We start from the raw sequence: 22,726 nt of genomic DNA on the forward strand, positions 1-22,726 counted from the left end.
AAATTATATATATATATATATATATAGGAGACATTTAAGTGTGAGACTTATAGGAAACCATTGTTGCTAATTATTTTTTCAAGATAGGTGGTTGAAAAAAATGAAAGAGAAAAGTTGTTAATAATAATAATGAAAATGAGATGAACAGTTCCATGTACCCCAAAACGTCGCTTTGGGTGAAAAAGAAACCCCTTAGTAGGTTATTCAAAAGAAGAAAGAAAAAGTTGTTTTGGAAAAACTGAGTTTTAGAAACGCTGTTTGGAGGAAGCTTTAAAAGTTCAACAATGGGTAGTCCAAGGATCTCACTGCCCGGACTGCACCCTAAGCAAACTCCATGAGATCTTGTGGATACAAGACTCCAATTATTGGGCTTGATGACCAGATTCCACGAGTCCCTCAGATTTAAGATTGCAAAATCATCTATTAAATGAGCATGATTGAACGTCTTCTGAGCAACACTTTCGTAATTATAAAAGCTTCTTTGTACTCTCAGAAAGCATAGTTCATCCGAAACTTTTGAAGTTTTATCTCTTCTCCTATCAAATGTCGAGGTTAATAGGTTTGCCTCTCCGCCCTCTGTACTGTAGCGACAAATTTGTAATTACATTGAACCGGTTTACACTCAGCAGTATCATTTAACCTGACGACAAAAAGCTCTAATTCAAATTTATGCCAGTAAACAAAGGTATTTCTACGGTGAAAAAATATAACGAAGACTGTATCAAAATAAACATTCTCGTAAGGCTCGTAGAAGAAACAATTAACATATTCAGGTTGGTGCTAGACGCATCTAGACGATAAACTGGTTTCTCCAGTGCACAAGCTTGGGCAAAGAGAGAGAGAGAGAGGGAGACTTATTTCTAAATCACATGGATACATTCAAACAGAACAGAAACGAAAACTGAATCGTATTTTCCAGATTTTCAACGTTTACAAAAACATTGCAACTTTTTAGAAATAAAAACCAAATTTTCAAAAACACAAAAGCAAGAACCAAGAAATTAAAAAAAAAAAAAAGGATTCGCAACCAAACAGCCCCTAAGAAAGATAGGTTATACGTAGAAAAGGCGAGTCGTACGTAAATTTGTCCTGTCAGGTTTGGACTTGGTAGGTTACCCCAAACTCAGTTTGGTCAGGGCCTAAATTCAAAGGGCACAGCCGTACAGGGATCGGGCGTATCCTCTGGGGCAGTTCTTTTATTTTTCTCTAGAATGAGTTGAAGGACAACGCAAACCAGATGCTCGTAAGAGCAGCAGCAAAACCCTAGGATACACCTTCAAGCACCAAGAGACGCCCCTCTTCGGATTACACAGAGTTCACACTCATGGGAGCCGTCGCTCCTTCACCATGCTAAAAAAGGTTTTGCCTTTTTTCAGCTGTACTGAACTAGTAGCCAACTTTGTTTACTTAGATTATCCCAGTCACCTTTTATCAGGAAAAGAGAAAAGAAAAAGAAGCGTGAAGATGCCATGACTAATAACAGGATTTAATAGAGTGAACGTACTGATATGCTGCTCCGGGTCAGAGAAGAGCGTTCTTTTATGGTGCCCTCGTCTCATAAGAAAATTATCGCCATGCAGAGGCGAAAACGATGAAGGCCCTATTAACCAGAGAGACCAAGCTCCTAGCGTGCAAGAAACGATTTGGTACATCCTCAGTTTTCCTGGGGCTTCAGTTCAGTTTTATTCCACAATCATTCATAGTTGGCTTTCAAAGAATCAAACACGAAATCACAAGGCTTCATCTTCTTCTAGGATTTTACAAAAGGGTGGGAAAAACTCAAACTGCACACAATACATAGACAACCACAGACAGTGTTACCGAAAAATAACTGAACTGGGCTGTGCATGATACAGCATACGCCTGATCCCGCTGCAGGCATCAGATGTGATGCTAAACCATCAGAAGAGAATTAACAATCAAAATTATTTCACTGATTTAGAGTGCTTGATAAGCCAATCAATAACAACATCTATGTTGATTGATTCCTTGCAAGAAATCATATAGCAGCATACCTCCCTGTCTTTGATTGATTCCAATGCCCTGCACAGGTGAGAGTTGAGGAAACATTAGTCACAGGAGCCCCAAGAAAAAAGTTGGCATATCAAGTTGGAGAACTTAATTCTTAGCAGTACATGCAAGTGAGAGAAGAAGGTTAAACAAATGCCAAAGATAAGGGATATTAGAAGACTATTCATTGAAATTACTAGAATCATTTTATTTAAAATGACCTTGTTTGAGGGATTTGAAAGCAAAAGCAGGCAATGATATGCTCATTGCTCATGTATTACAATAGAAGTAACGGACGTCTTAAGCAGGAAATAAAGCACGAACTCACATTTGATCCACCAGTGCCTGCTTGGACAAAGCTTCAGATTTGTCGATCTTATTACCAAGAACAAGCAGTGGGATCCCATTCAGAGATGGCTTTGTCAACAGCTCAAGCAGCTCGCTTTTAGAAATGGGAATGCTGTCTCTGTCAGCAGCATCAACCACATACCTACAACACACGAAAACTCTAAGTTACTTAAACTCGTAGAGAAGATGGAACAGGAGACAATGAGTCAACCTAGGAATCATCCAGCACTTTCGAGGAAACCGACATATTTACATCATACTTGGACTACAAATGTAGAATAAGAACTAAAATATAAGAAAACTGCCAACACAGGTGTAACGATTAAAGCAAATAAGAGATAAAGTTTGATTTCAAATGATAGTTTACACATAATTTCCTCTTTAAGTGACCATGCAACTTTGCAATAAATCAATCTCTTTTGCCCTTTGATTGCTTATAACATTTTTCCCCAAAAAAGGGTAGTTAATCAAAGAGAGAATAATCCCAAGGATGACGTTGAAACCTTAGTAAAAGTAGCTAAGATAGGTGCCTGTACCTAAGCGAAAGGTAAAACATTAATACAACATGTCAACATCCAAATTTATATTTCAGTGTAGCGAGCACCAAGTGGAAGAGCTATTATCTGAAACATGAGAACAAGGGTGAAGTACTTTAAGTTTTAAAAAATAAATCTTGTGAGGTAGAAATAAAAGAACAGGTGCAATGTATTATTTAAGGTACACACTGTGTTGCCGGTCGACTGTGTCTTGCTCGGCCAAGCCAGTAAAAGGTGATGCTGCTTGGCCAGCTTAGGCATAGTTGGAAGGCATGTGGAATCAATCGGTCGCCGAGTCAAGTAGAAAGCAATGCACGTGGAATGTGCAGCGCGGTGGTGCAGTGACAAGGCGTTTAAATGCATCAAGATCAGCAGTCCCTTTGGAAGTGCAAGTCCGTCGTTGGGGAATCCAGTGGGTTCCCCACGAGTAGTGTTTGGATACACAAGGGGGTGCGCGTGGGTTAGGGGCAATTCCCCCAGTGGGCGCATACGCTGCGTTCCACAACCGCGTAGAGTCACGCGGGGGTGAGCAAGTGAATGCTCATCGTCGAGTAGGTCGATGGTCGACCGCCTTACTTAATGACATATAGTCGTCAACTGGCTTCGGCTGGAGACTTCCTCACAAGGGAAGTCTACCCCCACCCAGATTTCGTTTGGATGTAGATAGGCACTTGGAAGAATGGCGAAGTTCTGACAGGGCCTCATGGCCACGGCTTGCCGATGGTCGACAATGGGATAAACCTGGGTGATGGTGTGCCGAATGCTTAGCACTCCTCGTCTAGTCTACAGTCCTGAAGAAAAGATGAATGTTTCCGCTAGCTTAAGAGAGAGACGGCTGGCCGAAGGCTTTGGGGACCGCCTTCGGCGCCGCGCGGACTGGAGAAACTCAGCCCGTGACACACTGAATAGCCTGTTTAAAAGGCCAGGACTACTGTTGAATAAAAGTCACATGGGTACGGGTACAGTTTGCGTACGGGTACGGAGATACGAGTACAAACACGACAACTTTAAAAAATGTGGGTACGGGGGTACGACATGATATATGTACGTATATATGCAAAATAACACAAAAAAATCAAAATGAAAGCAACATTTTAATAAACAAGTGATATAAATAAAAACATTAGTATGCTAATGAACAATAACTCTAAGAATAGAATGAAAAGTAAGGTAGAAAAAATTAAATCAAAGTAAAATTAAGTAGATTGAATCTAAAGGTACCGAATGTGTCCAAGTACCCATTTTGGGTACGGGTACAGCGACACGGCTACGTGGACCTTACTGAAGTACCCATGTGACTTATTAACATATCTCAGTGCTACCAAGGCAGTGCAAGTTTCAAGCAAAGTGTAGCAACAAAAACTTGAAGCTCACTGACTTAACCTAAACAGATACTGATTTTAATGAAAGTACTACTTCAACCCGACATTCCCAGTTGCCATATTGATATCATCATTCTTTCGCAAACTTAGAAGCCAACAAGTCTAGGTACTTTCGTGGCTTGGACCAAAATAATTAGCAACTTTTTCTACAACATGTGCAGACAGAGACACACACACACACACACACACACACACACACACACACACACACACACACACACACATAGAGAAAGAGAGAGAGAGAGATTACAATATTGCAGAGACCCCACGGCAATAACGCTCCCACATGGTACGAAATCTCCGCTGCCCTCCAAGATCCCACAGCTTAATAGTCACATTACCCTTTGTTACCTTGCGCATATTGAACCCTACCTGGCAATCAAGCAGCAAAAAGATTTAAATTAGCAGTTAGCACAAATATCTTCAAAGTCTAAATTTCAGATGAATAAAATCCAAAGTTAGATGGTTAGAGAAATGCCTACTTACTGTTGGGATCATGTCTTCACTGTAGCCTCCAGTCTGAATGATAAAAAAAAATCACGTCAAAAGAGAAGACACCAAGGTGGCTAAAATGAATCAATTGTTACTCACAGCAATGGCATTAACGAGTGATGTCTTCCCAGCATTCTGCAAGCCTATAAGTGAAAGCTCCATTTCTTGTTTGAAGAACAAACTGCAAAACATGTAGTAAAAGAGAAAAGGTTAACATGTAGGATCTCCATTCAAATATAAACTCAGAAGGAAAATGTTTGGTAATGGACAAACTAAAACCATATCAACTACAAAAAAGGGAAAAAATTGACAAGATAATGAAAATCCAAGCCCTAAAAAAATAGTAAGAATTAACAGTAATGTAAAAGGGCAAGGATGATGCCTATAGGAGAGAAGACAAACCTAGTGACAGGGTAACAGAATGAACAAGCTTAAACATGTTAGAAATAATTAAGGACGCACAGCAAAGATACAACATTCACATCAACAAGGGAAAAAGTACTGCCAAAAATGCAATCATTCCAATGGCTAACAAATGTACATGAACCTTATTTTGGAATCTCATTTTAGCTTCTCGATTTTTTTAAAGAGAATCCTGTTTTAGTAGATATCTCAGTTCATCCCCACTTTTGTAAATAGAAAACCATTATTTTAGAAGTTCTATTATACTGGGAAGCTTATTTCCTGGGAGATCACATAGAAAGTCAAGAAAATCGACTCTTACCATGGGATCAATGCCAAATTATGTGTATTGGTATCGGACACTTTATATGAATGTTGGGTGATAAAAAAGTAGACACTTGGACATGGCTATATACATACATAAGATTGCAAGAAAGGGAAAGATGTACCGTTCATTCCTACCATTTATCATTAACCAAAAGGAGCAGAGGAGGAATAGCACCTCAGCTCCTGCCTGATCTTTTTTCTAACTTGAGAGAAAAGGAGGACCTCTTTTCTTTCAAATAAGGGAAAAGGAAAAAGAAGTACAACTATTTAGAACTTAGAAGTGACAGAGACACAGAAACAAGTTAAAAAAAAAAAAGAGAGAGAGAGAACACCTGGGTGGTCCAAACATGACAACAAAGTTCTTAAATTTCAAACTGATAAAACTTAAGTTCTCTTGTTGTTTGTTCTATCTTTTAGAAAGTGCATTAACACATTTTTTTCTCAAACCCTCACTTTGAACCCTTTTTCCTCCTTTTCTTTTCTCCTTGTCTTCCCCCTTTTTCAGTTGAATGGCCTGCCTAGGTGCCATCTAGTCCCTGCCTAGGCCTTCTCAGATCTGCCACCAAGCCCACCTGATGCCGTTAACTACGTAGCATGTAAAGCAGGTTTAAACCTCTAACATTCTGATAAGGAAATAGAAAATTGATCAGAGTATAACCAGCATCAAACTATGTCACAGTTCCTTATATACAATTCTTATTGTACTATGCTAATCTTTATTTATTATTTGTTACTAAGTGGCTACACAAACAGTTACCTAATGCAGTTGCACCATGTGGACATGGCAAATGATTGTATTACAATGTTAACACATAGAAGGTCACACATGGAACCATTTGTGAGGCAGAGCACGTCACTGCATGGACCTTCTTTTCCCCTCGATGTTTGGATGGAGAATACTGACTATGGTGCACATCTATGGCTCATGTTGGATAGAAGATGCCATGAGAGAAGGTTAATCTCATATGCAAGTTTATTTTAGAAGCTGAGGCATTTTCAGTGATCAGAAATGTTTCGCAATTTTAGAAGCTCAAGTTAATTTTCGCCAAGCTTCAGTCAAGGGTTCAGACATGTAACAATCATTTGTGAATATACCCTAAATTGTAAAAATCAGAAGTCAGATACAGGTCATTCAAGAGTTTAAAAGACTAATCTGGGCTAGCCGAGACTAATTTGGTTTGACTCAGTCCAAGTTGATTAGCTATAATAAATAAATACATGTACTTGCATGAAAATAAATTTAGTAACTTATATATACAAAAAAATGCACTTATATATTTATAGGTCAGAAATGAGTCAAGTAGACCAATGATTAGGCTGAATAATTAACTAGTCAGTGCAACTAGTTGCTGGTTTGAGATACAAGTTAGTTTACAATCGACTCAACTGACTTCTTCAGATTTTGACAACTAAGAACACACATGCTGTCCTTAAGCAAGAATGCTCTCAAAATTCGTTCACAAGAATCGTTAGTTTTCTAGGTTACTGGATCACGGATCACCCCAATGACGAAGTTTTACCGGTTTGATCAATTATGTGTTCCATTGTTGAGGGATAAAAGACACGTCCAGAAGAACGGTTTCTCATTTCCCTTGGCTACAAACTGAGAACCAAGTAAGGTCACCCACTAGAGCTTGAACCAAGCGCCCACTAGAGCTTGGTCCGGGTAGGGAACTTATAAATCAATAGTAATAAAAGAAAAAAAATAATTATTCGGTTTGGTTCTTAGGTCCTTTAGTCTTGCTGATTTTCTTGCTTGCTCAATAGTCATGCCTCCTGCAGGTTGCACTTTACAATTCTTTACATTATGAAGATTAGGTATTTATTTCTATGAATTTGGCAGGCGTCGCCCAATGCCTGTCCCCAATAAAAAGCATGATGTTTTTTCCCAACTATGCAGGAAACAGGTTATTTTTATTACTTTAGACATGCATTGTTACAGGCAAAAGACTAGTACGTATTAGCTACTAATGAGCATCTTATTTTGAAAAAAAGTAGTTTAGAATCCTTAGATATTAGACAAAGTACTATCATCGTGTGATATAATAACTTGAGTTGCTTTATTTACACATCCTAAATTCTTCTCGAACTTGCTAAATGTACCCTAGTGGAGGTGGCAACCAAGTCAAGAAATGAATTCTGTGCAGATAGAAGATAAACTATGATCATCAACTAAAATTTTAATGAACAGAACCAACAGGCACGATCTCTCTTGCATCACGTGGAGATTTAGATTTCCAAGCAGGAAAAGCAACCGAATTATTTAGTATCATTTTACCAATCACTGAGTAAACCTTGCAACTGCAAGATAAACTTGAACCGTGATCAAACTAATTGATGGATACATTTCCGAAAATATACAATGCGCCTGTGAGAAAGATGTGTATATCTTGGAGAACAAATACAGCTACAAACTACAGGTAGCAGACCGTGAACTATCACATGACTAGTTTTCTAAATAACCAAAACAGAAAATAGCGGGTTTCTTCAACCGCACTACAAATCCTTCAGTACTCCCTTCAACCGTGATCCCCCAATGATTAACATCCTAATACACGATAAAAGATTCGAGTTGCAGGTAGACATTGGACATCAGGCCCCCGACGGAAGAGACATGTTTACGGACATCATATCACGAGCTGACTTTTCCCCAACAAGAACAACAAAAGAAAAAAAAAAACTGCCAACAGAGATCAACACAAATGTCATCGCCGGCGATATCACCAATATAAGTCCACGTGAATAAAGAAAAAGAAGACAAATCGGTGCATAAGAGCGAGCTTTCATTCTCGAAATTTCATCAAAAAGGACAAGAGAAACGGAAAAAGGATCAATGTTCCGCAGGAAGAAGGAGAAAGGGAAGAGGAGAACCACAGGGGCCATTACCTGCGAAGCCAGTTAAGAAACCATTGAAAGATCCCCGCCATCGCCGCTCTTGGAATCCGCTGTTTATCCTGTGGACAGATGGAGAAGCCCCAATTCCAGCAGAGGACACAAGATGCACGAGGGGCAGAAGGAACCCTACTCTCAGGTTCGATTCCCCCCTCCCTCTCCTCAGGCCACGGGGCTGTCGAGACCGCCTTTCACAAGGAGCCCGACCGTATATAGGTGCCGTGGATTTGCCGCTCTGCGCATGAGAGTTTCCCGCTGGAATACGATTCGAGTTGAACTCAAACAACAAGGCGACAACAAAATCGCTGCCACGGGAAGAAGATCATAATTCTTTTCCCTAAAATCGCCAAATATACTTCCTATTTCTGCAAAATTCGCGGCAAAAACCATGGGGCTTGAGGTTTGGGTTGATAAGTTCGCCACACGCTCCTGACTTTTAAGTTCGCGCGCTGTAACGCCTTTTGACTGACAGATTGGCGCCGCAGATGTGAATAAACCAAACCCGATGTTCGTTGGATTCGGATCATTATGACCGAAAAATTAAAAGCGTTTGGGGTTTAGCTCGAGCTCAAAGTCATTAAGCTCAGTTGAGCTCAAGCTGGGTTAGCTTAGCGTGGCTTGCAACTCGATTCCTGGGATTTCATTGTTACAAGAGATCAGCTCAAATCCATGGGTCGTATGCTAGATCTAGATTCAAATATACACAAAGTCATTAGATTTAGATCCATTGGCACCTCCCTTAGATCTTGAAAAAAAAATAGAATTTACCACCTAATGTTTTGAAAATTCGCAACCCAATCACGACATGCATTTGTGCGGGATTAAAAAGTTGGCAAGTGTATTTTAATGGTACTCGAACTGTGCTGTCGATATACTTTAATATGTATATCACATGTCGTGATTATTTTAAAGTAGAAGAGTGCCAATCTCCATGTTTTAGTTTGGATCTCGAGAAAACATCATTCAAGCCAGAGGTCTCCCCAAAAAGGAAAATGAACCATAGTTTCATCAACGCAGTTTTTGATCAAAGTACATGACTACAACTCAAGTTTTTATATGTGATCTAATTCAATTATCTCTCAAATTCGATAGGAAACCTAACATCAAGTTTGAATATAATTGTTGAAACATATACTTAACTGATGTCAACAGGTTCGAGTTGAATTGGATAAATCTTTCATCGTATTCGATTTACTGGATGTTGGCGTATTCATGTTTGAATATGGATTCAAATGTGGATGAGAAAATTTATACCCTACTCTGACCTGACTTTGAAATTAAAAATCCGAATTTGATTTTTAGATTCATAACTAAATCCCAATATGACTTTTGGCAAGATCTGGACCACAATATGACATGTTCAGAATTGATTTTCAAGATTCAAGAATATTAGATACAGAGAAAATTTAACTGACCATATTGATTCTGATTATCCAATTGGATGTTTATTTAAAGTTGATAGTAAAATATGAATTCGATTGGATGTCATTTCTTAGAACTAAATCTGATACAATTTCTTAATTGGATAATACATGTATATATATATATATATATATATATATATATATATATATATATATATATATATATATATATATATATATATCAGATGTTCAATGCGTTTCTGAATCCCTTCTCAATTAGACAAGTTAGTAAAGGGGCTTTCATAATATCAATGCCCTAGTGAAAGCATGGGCTAAACCCAGGATTTTTTGGTATAATCCAGTTGGAACCAGTTCAGGTTTGGAATATGGATTGAAATCAAATAGCCTAAGTGCCTGCACTTGTGTAAATGGTATGAATCTCTTGGAATACCAAAATCTAGAATCAGATGCAAAGCTAGATACCAGAACTGGATTATATAATAAATAACCGGATTCTCTTTTGTAACAGACCCGACAAAGTGGATTTCTCTAGGGGGCAACAGATGCGTAGAACTCAACCAAGCTCAATATTTACCAAAACTGACTTAATGGATCTACTTTCATCCAATTAAGGTTTAAAATAGAATTAGATTTTAAAGATGAATCCAGATGAGGCAACCATAAGATCTGATGTTTACATGTAATCAAGTCAAATCCTACACAATCAATCCTCTAATTACTCTACTAATCTTGGTTTTTTTTTTTTACTTGGATCCGACTAAGTAGATCTAGATTTGGGTACGTAACCAGATAGCTTGAACCCATTGGTGCCCCCAGGATGATCTATGTAACTCCACATGTTTGACAGATTTAATTCCAGTTTAATGAGAAAACTGCATATTTATTAGCAAATATACCAACTATATCCAAATCTTATCTTTCTATTGGATTCAACTAAACATATTGCGATTCGGTGACCAACTAGATAACTCAAACCCATAGGCATCCCTATGGGAACATATTATTTAACACAGATTCTTTTCCATAAAAAGCATCAATCCTTCACCCTTATGAGCTCCACATGGTTGACAAGGTCTAATTCAAATTTAACTGGAAAACAGCATAGCAGATGTGGTAAATGCCAATTCTTTGTTGAACCTGACTGAAAAAATCTAGATTTGGGTTCTTAATATTGTTATTGAATCTGAAATGAACAAGTCTAGATTCGGGTAAGTACGTAGTCAGACAGATCCAACGGTTGAAGACCCGATGGACAGGGGCGGAGGGAGGGGGGCCCGCCTGGGCCATGGCCCGGGTGAGCACAGGAAAAAAAACTTATATTGAAAAAATCAAAATTTTTTAGTTTGGCCCGACCTGTCGATCATCTTGTCCTGACCCGTGGACCTCTTGGCCCTCCCTTGAAAAAAAGCCTGGCTCCGCCCCTGCCAATAGAGATGTAAGTAACACATATTCTTCATAATAAAATGCATTTCTTCACCTACGTGAGCTCCACATGCTTTGAAATTTCTACTTTAGATTCAATTAACAAATTGCACCATATATGCCACTTAGTGTCCGAATCTTTCTTTCTTTATCGGATCCAACGAGATGACTCCGACCCGTTGACAACCCTGGTGAGATACGCATAACATATACCCTGTGATGACCTTGATTTTTATGTTAAGTGAAGTTATCCAAAGAATGAGTACTACATTTTAAGTCTATTCCTTATTTGAGTATGGAATATAATATCCAAATCCATGTGTAGAGTACAATGATCTTTTATGTGACTGACTATTCTTGGTTAATATTATTGTAAATCATTGATTTTTAGAATGATGAACTGCTTGGAACTCATCTAGGAGCTAGGTTTCCTTCGGGCTATGGTTCACAAAGAAACACACACACACACAACTAACTGTATATTTTTGGTTATTTGTGGTGTAGCCAATGGAATGTACTTAGTTTCATGAGTTCCAAAATAAATGTATGGTTTCAGGATGCAAACTGAACCAAGTATAAACATAAAAAAGTGCCTAAATTAACTTAAATAACCTTACTTTGTGTGACGATTAATTCATTCTGAAATAAATTTTGAAAAAAAAAAACACACAATGGCTTCAAAATATTGACTTAACAATTAAGCTTCTTGCATAGTTCCATAAATATTTTATTTTGTATTTTGAACGTATAAATCCTTCAAATTAGTCTCTGCTTTAAATTTGGTGAATAATGATTGCTAAGGGTAGGAGCGTAGCCAAGGGGGGGCCTGGCCCACCCTTTTTTTTTTTTACATTTACATGTAAATTTAAGAAAATTTCAGTTGTTGTATATAAAATTTTTGAAAAATGATATTTCCGCCCCTATCAGTTCCTTTAATGAGAAAATTCTGGCTCCGCCCCTGCCTAAGAGTTTAGTTTAGTAGAATGTTTATTTCTCTAAATTTAGAAACATAACCTCAAAATTGCCAATTAGATTTGAAAGGTTGCATTCGTTTGCAACTTCTCTTGAATAATTTTCTTGACTCTAAACTTCGATTTTCAATCCAGAAAGTTTGCTACATAGACAAGACTTGGATTATCGTGTACGTTTGTTCTCTTGTAAAAACGTTTGGATCCGTGCATTTTTAATTAGTATGACTCTCAAATCAGCTTTTAGATTTTTGATACTAACCTTTTGACAAACTCAAACGGCATCATGAAAATGTCTTAGCAACGTCATCTTATGTGATTAATTTTATGCTGAACCTCGAAGATTGTGTTTGTCTTGGTAAACTTTCTGTCAGTCACGGATTATTGGCTAGGTTTAACTTTGTGTAAGAAAAAAATTTTCTGAAATAGAGTTCTTACCATCAAACTGATAAGAACATACGCTACGCTTGATTTTAACTAATAGATCAAAAAATAAGGAACGTAATTACAGTTTAATCCACCACATATATATAAGAGTGATTGGTAGGTACCAAACCATTTGGGTAATAAATGAAAACGAGACCTTTAAATTCATGTTAAAAAGTGTTTTAAACAAAATATCAACCCTCTGATGTGTTACGTACAAACACTAATTTAGCATAAACCATGCTTTACTTCAAGTCATTCTTGTAAAAAATTTTTTTATCTTTATACTACCAAAATTTTGATAATATAAGAGCCGTTCATTCTTTTTACTATTAAAAAATATTATGTAATAAGAAAACAACTAACTTAATATATGTTTCTCATTAAGATCATGTCTATAAGGTTATAAAAAAATATTTCAATAATTAATTTTAATATGTCTGGTTATATATATATATATATAACCCAACAAATATGCACTCAAAAAGAAAGAAAGGAAGTCGGGGTGTTTTAAATTTTTTTTCGTAAAGTATGTACATCTTAGGCTTGTAATATTTTTATAATTCCTTTTTGGCCTTTTCAAAAACCTTTTTTTATCTTTTTAAAAACATTTTAGTTATTACACACCTCTATACACATAAAAGTGTGCACTTAACCAGTTTCGAAACAAAAGCACTTTACAGGTAGATGAAAAATAAAATGGGGTCTCATGTTTCCATAATATCATTTAGACAAAAATTTAAAACTGTGAAGAATTTAAACGATGGAAGGAAAGTCGAAACGACTCACCATGTTTTAATTTTCCTGCGAAATAGTAACCCGCGTGGGCTCCTCTTGGCCAATCATTCTGCTGACTTCATTGATCCCGTCATCCTTGCATCACGCATGCCCAAGAAATTCCAAAACTCCGTTTGGCAATTTCTCATGGTTCTTTAGGATCTGTGAACCAAAATCCTGTCATTAATGAGGCACTAAATTTGGCTTCATCCATTGGGATCGCTAAGCCCATCGACTGCAAGCTTAATATGCAAAAAACTTGCACCGCCCAACTTCTTATGATGTTTAAGTCTCGCTGATCTCTTTGAAAATTGGCTTAGCTGAGCTGGTAGGTGATCGCTGTTATCGATAGCATTAACACTTAGACACGAAAACATAAACGTAAATGCTTATTGGTAGTCAATGCTAATCAGCCTCAAGAATAATGAACTACTATCCAGTTATCTACTCTTCAAGCTACTGCATGGAGTTACATTTACAAAAGCATGGTTAGCATTGTCAATAGTCTCGTTCTGTCTCCATGGGCATTGCATTATCGGTCGGGTCGGTGAGTGTTTAGCCGTTAGTTCAATTTTCATGGACGCTACTTCTTTATACCGCAAAGATAGCGGACACTACTCTCAATGTCAATTTTTTTTTATCATGCTTTTGAATGCATAGTTATATCTTGTAATGTGTTTTATCAAAGGTTATATATTGAGAACTTCAACTTGAAGGAGGTCGTGAATTCCAGTGTGGGTTGCGCGCACGCAACAAATATGCACACAAAAAAGAAAGAAGGGAGGTAGGAGTACTTAAAAGTTTTTTTTTATAAAGGCATATACATTTTAGTCTTTTAATATTTTTATATTCACTTGTTATCATTTTAGAAGTGTTTTTTTTTTAACTTTAATGGGAGAAACATTTTAATCATTACACGCCTGGTGCATGCAGAGAGGGATGTGTACCAAACTCGCTTGGATCATATATATATATATTTTGCTTAGCCTCCCAAATCCCTTGCCACAAGAGACATAACCGTGATAGATATGGTCCATTCCAATCCTTCTGGTCGTGTTTGAATGGTGGGAGAGGATAGTCTACTTGAGGCAGACAGTCTACCTACAGCATAGCGATTAAAACATGATAAGATGCATCCCTTCGTCATTAATTATCATTTAGTTTGTATGATTTTTTAAAAACTGTGTCATTTTGGATAGAGCTAGAATTTTTTCAGGCAAAATTAAAGTTTTTAAATTTTGACATGGACTGAAATATTATTTTTTAAAATATTTCATATAGACCAAGTAAAATATTCTAAAATTTACATGTTTGTCTTTTTTTTTTTAATTTTTTGAGGTGGTGCTAAGGCCCATCCCTTTGACTCTACCCGTGATTGTCTGGGTTGAAACTGAAAAAAAGGTGGAAATGTCTTGAGACTATCTATCTCATACTATTTCTTTCAACAAAAAAGGAAAAACAATATCTCTTTTCTCAGTTTTCTCATTGCACTTCTGACAAAAAGCTACAAACTCCCATATTAAAAAAGAGAAAGCAATTAGAGATAGATCACAAAGTTGAGCATGGTCGAGTGAGTAACCCTACGTCGAGCTTTGGACGCGCCTAGCTTGGGACAGCACTAACGTCGTATAAAATGTGCATGTGATTGAACATTCTCCAAACTTCCATTCAAGCCCGGACCTTGTTGAGGTGCCAACGTACGCAATGACGCACTAGAGAACAAGTTCAGGAAATTAAGAACAAGTTCAGGAAATTAAGAGGGAGAGCGACAATGTTCATAGTAAGACAGAAGAAGGATCAACGCATATCCGTTATCTGCTATCCAATCATATGAGTTTTACAAACACAATAGTTCATGCACAAGATTTCAAAGAGACATGTCATAGACTTACGTGTTTCTAGGGCAGCCTACTTTTTCATGTGCACGAGTCCTTGGTGGTTGTTAAAGATGAGGCTCTCTCTAGCTTTCGAGATCAAGAAGAAGAAAGAAGGAAAGAAGCAAACACACAAGAATACAATGATTCACTTGATTTGAAAAGACTAAGATGGCATTTGGATGACACCTTCTTTTAACCCAGTTTCTAAAAAACTAGGTTTTATGAAAACCAAGTTTTTTAATGAGTTTTAAAGACTTTCTTTTGTTGTTTAGTTGGCACATTCAAAATCTGGTTTTTGAATAACTTAAGGGTGTTTGGACGACATCCTAAAACCAGGTTTTTGAGAGATAAAATCTGGTTTTACCCCAAAACCAGTGGCGTAACTACATTGTGACTGATGTAGGCAACTGCCCCCACCAGTCTATATATATATATAAAAGTGTCCCACTAGATTTGAGTATTTTTGTATTTTTAAACAAGTGTTCCTCCAACGAATTTTCTAGCTCGGCTACTGTCCAAAACACCATTTCAAGAATGTTTAGATGACATTAAATTTGGGTTTTCGTCAAATCTTGGTTTTCATGAAGGGCCTATTCATGTAAGACTTTTTTTTGTCCATAAACCCAAGTTTTTCACTTGTCATCCAAACCAAGTTTACAAAATTGAGTTTTCAACGAGCATTCAGAAAACCATGTTTTTTGTGGGTGTCATCCAAACACACTCAAAGGGGAGCAGGTTTTCCACTTCTTTTTGCAAACCAGGTTTTGTCAAAACTGGGTTTTCTTCAAACCCAGTTTTGATGTCTCCCAAACACTTCAAAAACCTGGTTTTGCCTAAAAAATCAGGTTTTGAACCTGTCACCCAAACACCCCTTAATAGTACTCACTGCATCCATGTCCCCATTAAGTCTCTTTTTTGAAAACAGAAGATTAAATTGAGTTCATGCTCCTCACTCCAAAACAAAATATTTTCAAAGATGGCAGAACAAGAATCGACTGAACATCTCGAGCACAATCTCAAACCCCAGTGACGGAAGATAACGTGTGCAGGGGGCCAAAAAACAGTGAGCTGGGACAATCCCCATCAAGAACTATCAAAAAGCCATGATGAAAGTGAATAGCCAATAGAAGGAGCATGGCTGGATCTGAGGCTTTTTTCAGCTAGTGGGTGGGGGCTACATGCCATCATCCTGATAATGTATGCCTCTTTCCACACAGCCTATGCCCACAAAATCTTTTTGCTCTTCCATACAAGAGAAAAGACACTGTACCGGTGCATAATAGCCATGGGAGAGGCCCACATGCCCTTGCTCTTCACCTGGCCAAAGACAGGTGCGGCTAGTATCCACTAACTTTAAGAACATGCATGCCTTTCTCTTTACAGAGATGGACCAACCTATGGCTCGTCCACCACCGGCTAAGTTTTGGCACAAAGTTTGGATGTTCAGTGGCTTTTCTCCGATAAAATATTCGAAAACTTGGCTGCCAACACTTGCAGACTCGCATTTTGGAGGACGTTCCACAGAAGCATGACATCATTTGGAAGCGTCGAGTTCAAACACCAGTTCACTCTGTAAGTCTAATTGTGTGAAAGCTCCACCGATCGTTAACAATGTCTCGACTGTTCAAACTTTTTTAGAGTCAATGACAAATGCTCCAATGGCTGCAGAGTTGGTGGCCATGGTTATCGAAGGCTTTTGTCTAGAGAGGAAGCTCACTTTGCTGGAAACTTCATGCTTCTATGAAACTAGTTTACTGTTTGTGGTAACCAAGTATAACTTAAAATGAGAAACTCATTTTCAAATACCTCTATTTTGCTACATAAACAATTATTTTTCTCATATTTTATTCTTTTTCCATTGCATTTTTGACCCGTAAATTGCGGGTTGTTTTGTATCTCCGACTAAGCTGGTTATGTACGTCATGCTGGTGCAAAAAATTTCATGTGAAATTCTTTCAATTAAATAAAAAAACTTTTTTGTAAAGACAAAAAAGAAAATGAAAAAAATGAAAAGACACAAAAATGCATGTCCTTTTCAATAATTTCAAAAATGTTCTTTTTTTTTTCTATTTTAGTGAATGTATGTTGCATGCACCGAACAACACACACAACTCCTAGGGTTTCCGCTTGTTGGCAGGCTAAAATGGTTTTGGACGCTGCACCCATATTGCCAAACTTACTGTGACTAAAGAATTTCTTTAAGAAAGCAACAGCACCCACTTCTCAATGTATGATTACTAAAAACTTACTTTTTAATATTTAAATAGCAAAAGTTTTTGTTTATTAACTTATCTTCAACTAATAAAACAATTGATATACGTGTCAACGGCTTAGAGCATGAGGCTAAAATGGGCATGTCATCATCATGGTCTTGGCCTGAACCAGCAAGGATGGAACACCTGTTCATGCAACCAAAAGGCCCTAGCTTTGAACCACAAAAACCATCGACACACAGAGCCCATATCAACAGTGTGGGATTTCAAACCTATAAAATATACTACCATGTTACAAACACAAGGAAAAAGTAGCAACGAAGTCTCAACATCTTCATCCTGCCTATTCATTCTTCCACTACCAACCTCATTAGATAATGGGATCTCCCTTATGATCCTAACAGTCCATGAAAGCAATCATTCTGATAGGGAATGAACTTTTCTGTGCAAAATTATTAACATATTCGAGTGGCCTTCTTTTAATTCCTCACAGTCAAACACGAACACTGGCATCTGTTTCAAAAGTTCAGTCTAAGAGCTAGCGGTACACTGCAGTGTAACTTGATGTGGACTTCAATGGCAAATACAGGTCTGCTTTGCGTTGTCGAATATCTTATTCTCATTCGTCCCGAACTTTCTTGAATCTAATACGCGTCTTTCGTGAAGAAAGATAAACAAATTTCAACTTTTTTCTCTCGAGTGTGCGATCTTGTGGTGTCCTGTCCTTATCTTTGAGCTTTGGAATATTGAATCTGTTGGATCACACGCTTTGCTGAGTGGCGGAACAGGTTGGTCTGCGTTCACACGCATCCTGAATTTCGGCTGTCTCTGTTGCTATGCGCTTGGATTCGAACGCTCCTATTGCTAGTTCAAGTCAAAAAGTTACGCGTCTTTGTGTAATCTGTTTAACAATATTGAAATCGTAAAAACAAGAGGCTGGGTTGTGAATGAGCTTGTTTTTTTTTTTCAATCTAGATTCATTCTAAGAGAAATCTAAAAATATGGATGAGCGCATGAAGTTATTTGATTCACATTTGGATGTAGGTTTAAGGGGATTAATTATGTAACTGAAGTGACTGTGTATATCCCTTCAATTGGAGCCTGGAGTTTAGACAAAATAAACAGATAATCTCCGGATTGGTAAAGATTTACACTACAAAACAAAGATGGGTATTACTAATGCATGGAAAAGTTAATTTCTACTGACATAGTACAGAACAGAACATCAGTGGTGGTATCAGCGACATTATTTTTACTGACGTTCACAAGAAAACCTCAGTAAAACCATGATGTTTTCCTCGCATCGCTAAAAGCTCTTTTTCATGGTGTTATATCCATCCAGTGGGCTCTAAATAAATGAAACATAACAATGTTGTTGTAAATAATGAACATGTTACAAAGACAAGGATTTAGAAACTTTTATTTTGTTTTATTGATGTGTAGATTGAAGAATGTTTATGTCTAAGTTCTTATGAAATCTCATCCACACATCAAAAGATCGTAGGTTTCAGTTTGACTTTTTTTTAATCTAAAATCCAATTTAGATTCTTTTTTGTTCAAAAAGTGCCTCTCAAATGGTTTCTAAGTCAATTCAATTTTGTCATATGCAGCTTCCAAAGGCTTGCGCTGATAAGATCAACAACTTAATGTTGATGATTCAGCAGCTTAATTGTGGATTTCAATTAATTTAATTACCTTATTGATGTTATGCAATGTCACCAGGGTGCGGCAACCCTGGTGACGCACCCGCGCCGACGCGGGTGCGACCCAGATTCGCACCCAACCCGCACCCTATTGATTTCATTTTTTTTAGTTTTTTTTATCAAATTTGATATTATTAATATATTATATTAATAAATTATTAATAATAATAAATACCATCGCCGCACCGTAATTTTTTGAGATGTATCGCACTGGCACCGGCACCCGCAGCCGGCATTCTGGTGACATAGATGTTATGTATTGCACCATTAAATTAAATCTTTAAAATGCAATGTGACAACTCTTTCACCCAAGAAGACTTGCATTTCTAAGGTAAATTTCCATAAAGCATCTTGTTAAAAGTCATAATGCATCAAGATCGATCGCCCCCGCTTGAGTGGCAACTAAAATATTTGAAAACGATGAGACGAGAGGTATCGTTTCATAATGGCAAAGGACACTGGGGTCACTAAAACGGGAACGCTTCAAAAAAGTATTATTTTATGCAATGCTATTAAAATCGGTTTCCCAATCAATAGCAAAGTCAAACGATTCATGAAGTCGGTAAATCCAATCAGAATCGGAATCGTTTACCAATTTAATTGGCTAAAATTGATATAAAATTTTAAATTAAACAAAAAATTCAAAATATCTTAAAATTAGGAAAAAAAACTTTAAAAAGAATACAAAGCATAAACAGTAAAAAAAAACTTTTAAAACATAAAATTAGGATTTAAATAGTTTTTACGGTACATCCTTATGTCACATATATCATTGTTTATGGTTAAAAAAATAATACTCAAAACAAATGAGTTTTTGCGATGAAATAGGTCAAAGGTTCAATTTTCACTGCAGTGACTGACTTATGTAACTGGAGTTAAATTACCCTAACAGATGAAAAAGGAAAACAAAAATGCTCTCCCTTTCCAGTTTCCACAATATTTTTGTCATAATGGATGTAACGACACGAAGACATAAGTTAATAACAAAAGGAATGACTTCTAGTCAGAAGCACCATTATGATTTGTGGGTTTATTTTATTTATTTCCATACGAAACGTGAAAGGCTGCGAAATAATGAACGGAGGGACGAATAAACTTAACAAGATTGGCATCTTCTTCCCTTTTTTTTTTTTTTTTTAAAGACAAGAAGCCAATTGGTTTCAGTCTGACTAACTGTAAATAATTGTAATTTATAAATAGTTTAGTTGTAATAAATAGTTTAATTGTAATTATTCCTTATCATTGCCTGGTGACAAAAATAATAATGGCACCACAGTCGGTCTCTGCTTAAACATTAACATAATTCCTACTACAACTTGCTGGCACCAATCTTTAGCTTCTCCTTTCTATTCAGTGGCGTAGTCACATTGTGATTGGTGTGGACAACTGCTTACACCAGACTCTTAAAAGTTCTTTATTTTTAAACGAAAATTTTAAATAAAAGTGCCTCACCTGATTTGAGTATTTTTAAAATGACTCGGCTACTGTTTTTCTTCTTCCGCTCTTATTTGTTTTTATTCTTTGTATAATCTTCCAGCTAAACTTTGGCAGGCGTCGACTGGAGTATTAAATGTATCAAACTCGAAGGAAGTCCAATCACTTAGTGAAGAGCTTGTTGGCTCTGTACTTTGCTAACAGATGGATTACTTTCTTATGCTTGTTTCTTAAGGGTTTACGCTAACTGCTCCATTTTCTTCTAACAGTCTTTGAAGAAACTAGGGCATTTAATATCTTGGTTAGCATCTTTGGTCAACTACCTGGTCTTGAAGCAACTGGCACGCCAATATTGTAATCCTCTAAAGAAATATTTAAGAGCTGGTTTTTAATAAGTGGGCGGAAAGAAGTGCGGGGATTTTGAAATGGGGGAAAAAAATGCATCAAAAATCACAAACCAAGGAATCTATTTAGGTCTGACAGAAACCGGTCTTTCGTTAAGAAAGCCTCCGAAATCAAAAAAAAAAAAAAGAAAGACGTTTGGGTGCCTTTTAATTGGTCTAAAAGCATTGGATGGGCTTATAATTGATTAAGTATGGGTAGGAAATTTGTTTTAGATTTAGGTGGTTTCGCACCTGTTCATGAAGAGGCACTAAAAAAAGGGACGACATAATACCTGAAGGAGCAGTTTGACAGTAAGGAAAATTTGTCATTGTTTTATGAATTTGTAATTGGAGCTGGTTCTTGAATAATAACTTCAGTGTCCAATGAACTTTCTCCAACTTTTAGAGTAAATTCATGAGGCAGTCCTGCTGCCAAACAACTTACAAATGATTGCTTCTAAGAATATCGCTAAGTCTCTGGCCAGGGGACAGTTTGTAACGAACGGAAGATCATTTGTTTGGAATATGTTCAAACTGGGAAATGAAAAGTGACCTATGTGCATGTGTGTGTGTGCGTGCATTTTTTTTTTCCTTTCACAAAATTTTCTGTATATCTTGAACGTAAATAGATGATTAAAAACACATCCGTTTGTCTATATTAAACAGAAAATTTTGCTACCCTTTCTCTCTCTCTCTCTAAAAAGTTAAATTATAGGCTATGGAACTCATGTGGAGAACATGAGATAAAATACAAACTCCATGTGCTTGTTCATTTCTAATGAAACGATCGGCCTTTCTAGGTGGACCCCAACTGTTAATAATGGGTGCTGGTGAATCCTTAAAGCCAAAGTTTGCGTTTTCTTTCCATATTCTTCATTTTGTAGGACTCTAATTTTACCATGGCAAGTCTCGGGCCATCTAAACTCAGTGCATATAATTAGAACATATGTTCTCCAATCTTGGTGAGTGAGAGACCATCAAGCCTTATGGAAACAAGACCATAAAAAGAAAAAGCTCAGGCAACACCTCATGGGAAGTTATTGAACAATGGTTAAATCCTAATCACTTAAATTAGATGGCACATATATATTAGAAATAAGCAAATTTTTCAAGAAAACAAGAACCTTCATGTAATAGTTGTATAATATTTCATAACGTAATCAAATTTCAGAAAGAGGGCCAGCTCCTTTCTTCCCACCGTATCTTGTCCTCTTTAATGCATGCAACTCTTGAGCATTAGCATGGTTAGGGATTCAAATGGGCGGAATATATTATGAAGTTTGATCAATTTTGTGGGTTCAAAGTGCAACCGTTTAGGTGTTAAGTTATCTTTAATGTAACCAGGGTGACAAGGCAGCTTACACTCAAGGGATTTAAGGTTTTAATCCTGTAGCCACGTCACATTCTGGTGTGCTACTCATTTATACTGCAAACGATGACAAGTATAACACTCAAGTTGAATAATATACTATAAGTCGACCTTAACTCCAAAGTAAGCCCGAATAAGACTTGAGAGTTTTACATCAAAGGCAGTTTCCTTTAAATAAATATTAAATCACCCCAAAATCTGATCTATCTACATCATTAAGCATAGTGATATATGCTAAATTGGAAGAAGTTGAGCTTCTAAGCAAAACCAGGTAATTGTTTCATAATTGACATCACAACTCTCGCCTTTGCCTAGTCACATGGATGACTTAAGTGTGATTGCTTGAAAAAATCATTTTGAGTTATAGATACTGGGAAACT

General features: G+C 37.0%; 1 protein-coding gene across 1 annotated transcript; it reads right to left on the minus strand.

Annotated features, from left to right (window-relative positions):
* Positions 1 to 1,720: 1,720 nt before the first annotated feature.
* On the minus strand, positions 1,721 to 8,584 carry LOC116258430 (ADP-ribosylation factor-like protein 8c). Its single transcript, XM_031635581.2, has 6 exons — positions 8,384 to 8,584; positions 4,868 to 4,949; positions 4,763 to 4,795; positions 4,527 to 4,648; positions 2,339 to 2,500; positions 1,721 to 2,043 (listed from the first exon to the last, which is right to left on the minus strand). Exons 1-6 carry the CDS (start codon positions 8,422 to 8,424, stop codon positions 1,926 to 1,928), a joined length of 558 nt encoding a protein of 185 aa, XP_031491441.1. The 5' UTR covers positions 8,425 to 8,584; the 3' UTR covers positions 1,721 to 1,925.
* Between the last annotated feature and the right edge of the window lie 14,142 nt (positions 8,585 to 22,726).

The sequence above is a fragment of the Nymphaea colorata genome, chromosome 8, assembly GCF_008831285.2.
Source record: "Nymphaea colorata isolate Beijing-Zhang1983 chromosome 8, ASM883128v2, whole genome shotgun sequence".
Lineage (NCBI taxonomy): Eukaryota > Viridiplantae > Streptophyta > Magnoliopsida > Nymphaeales > Nymphaeaceae > Nymphaea > Nymphaea colorata.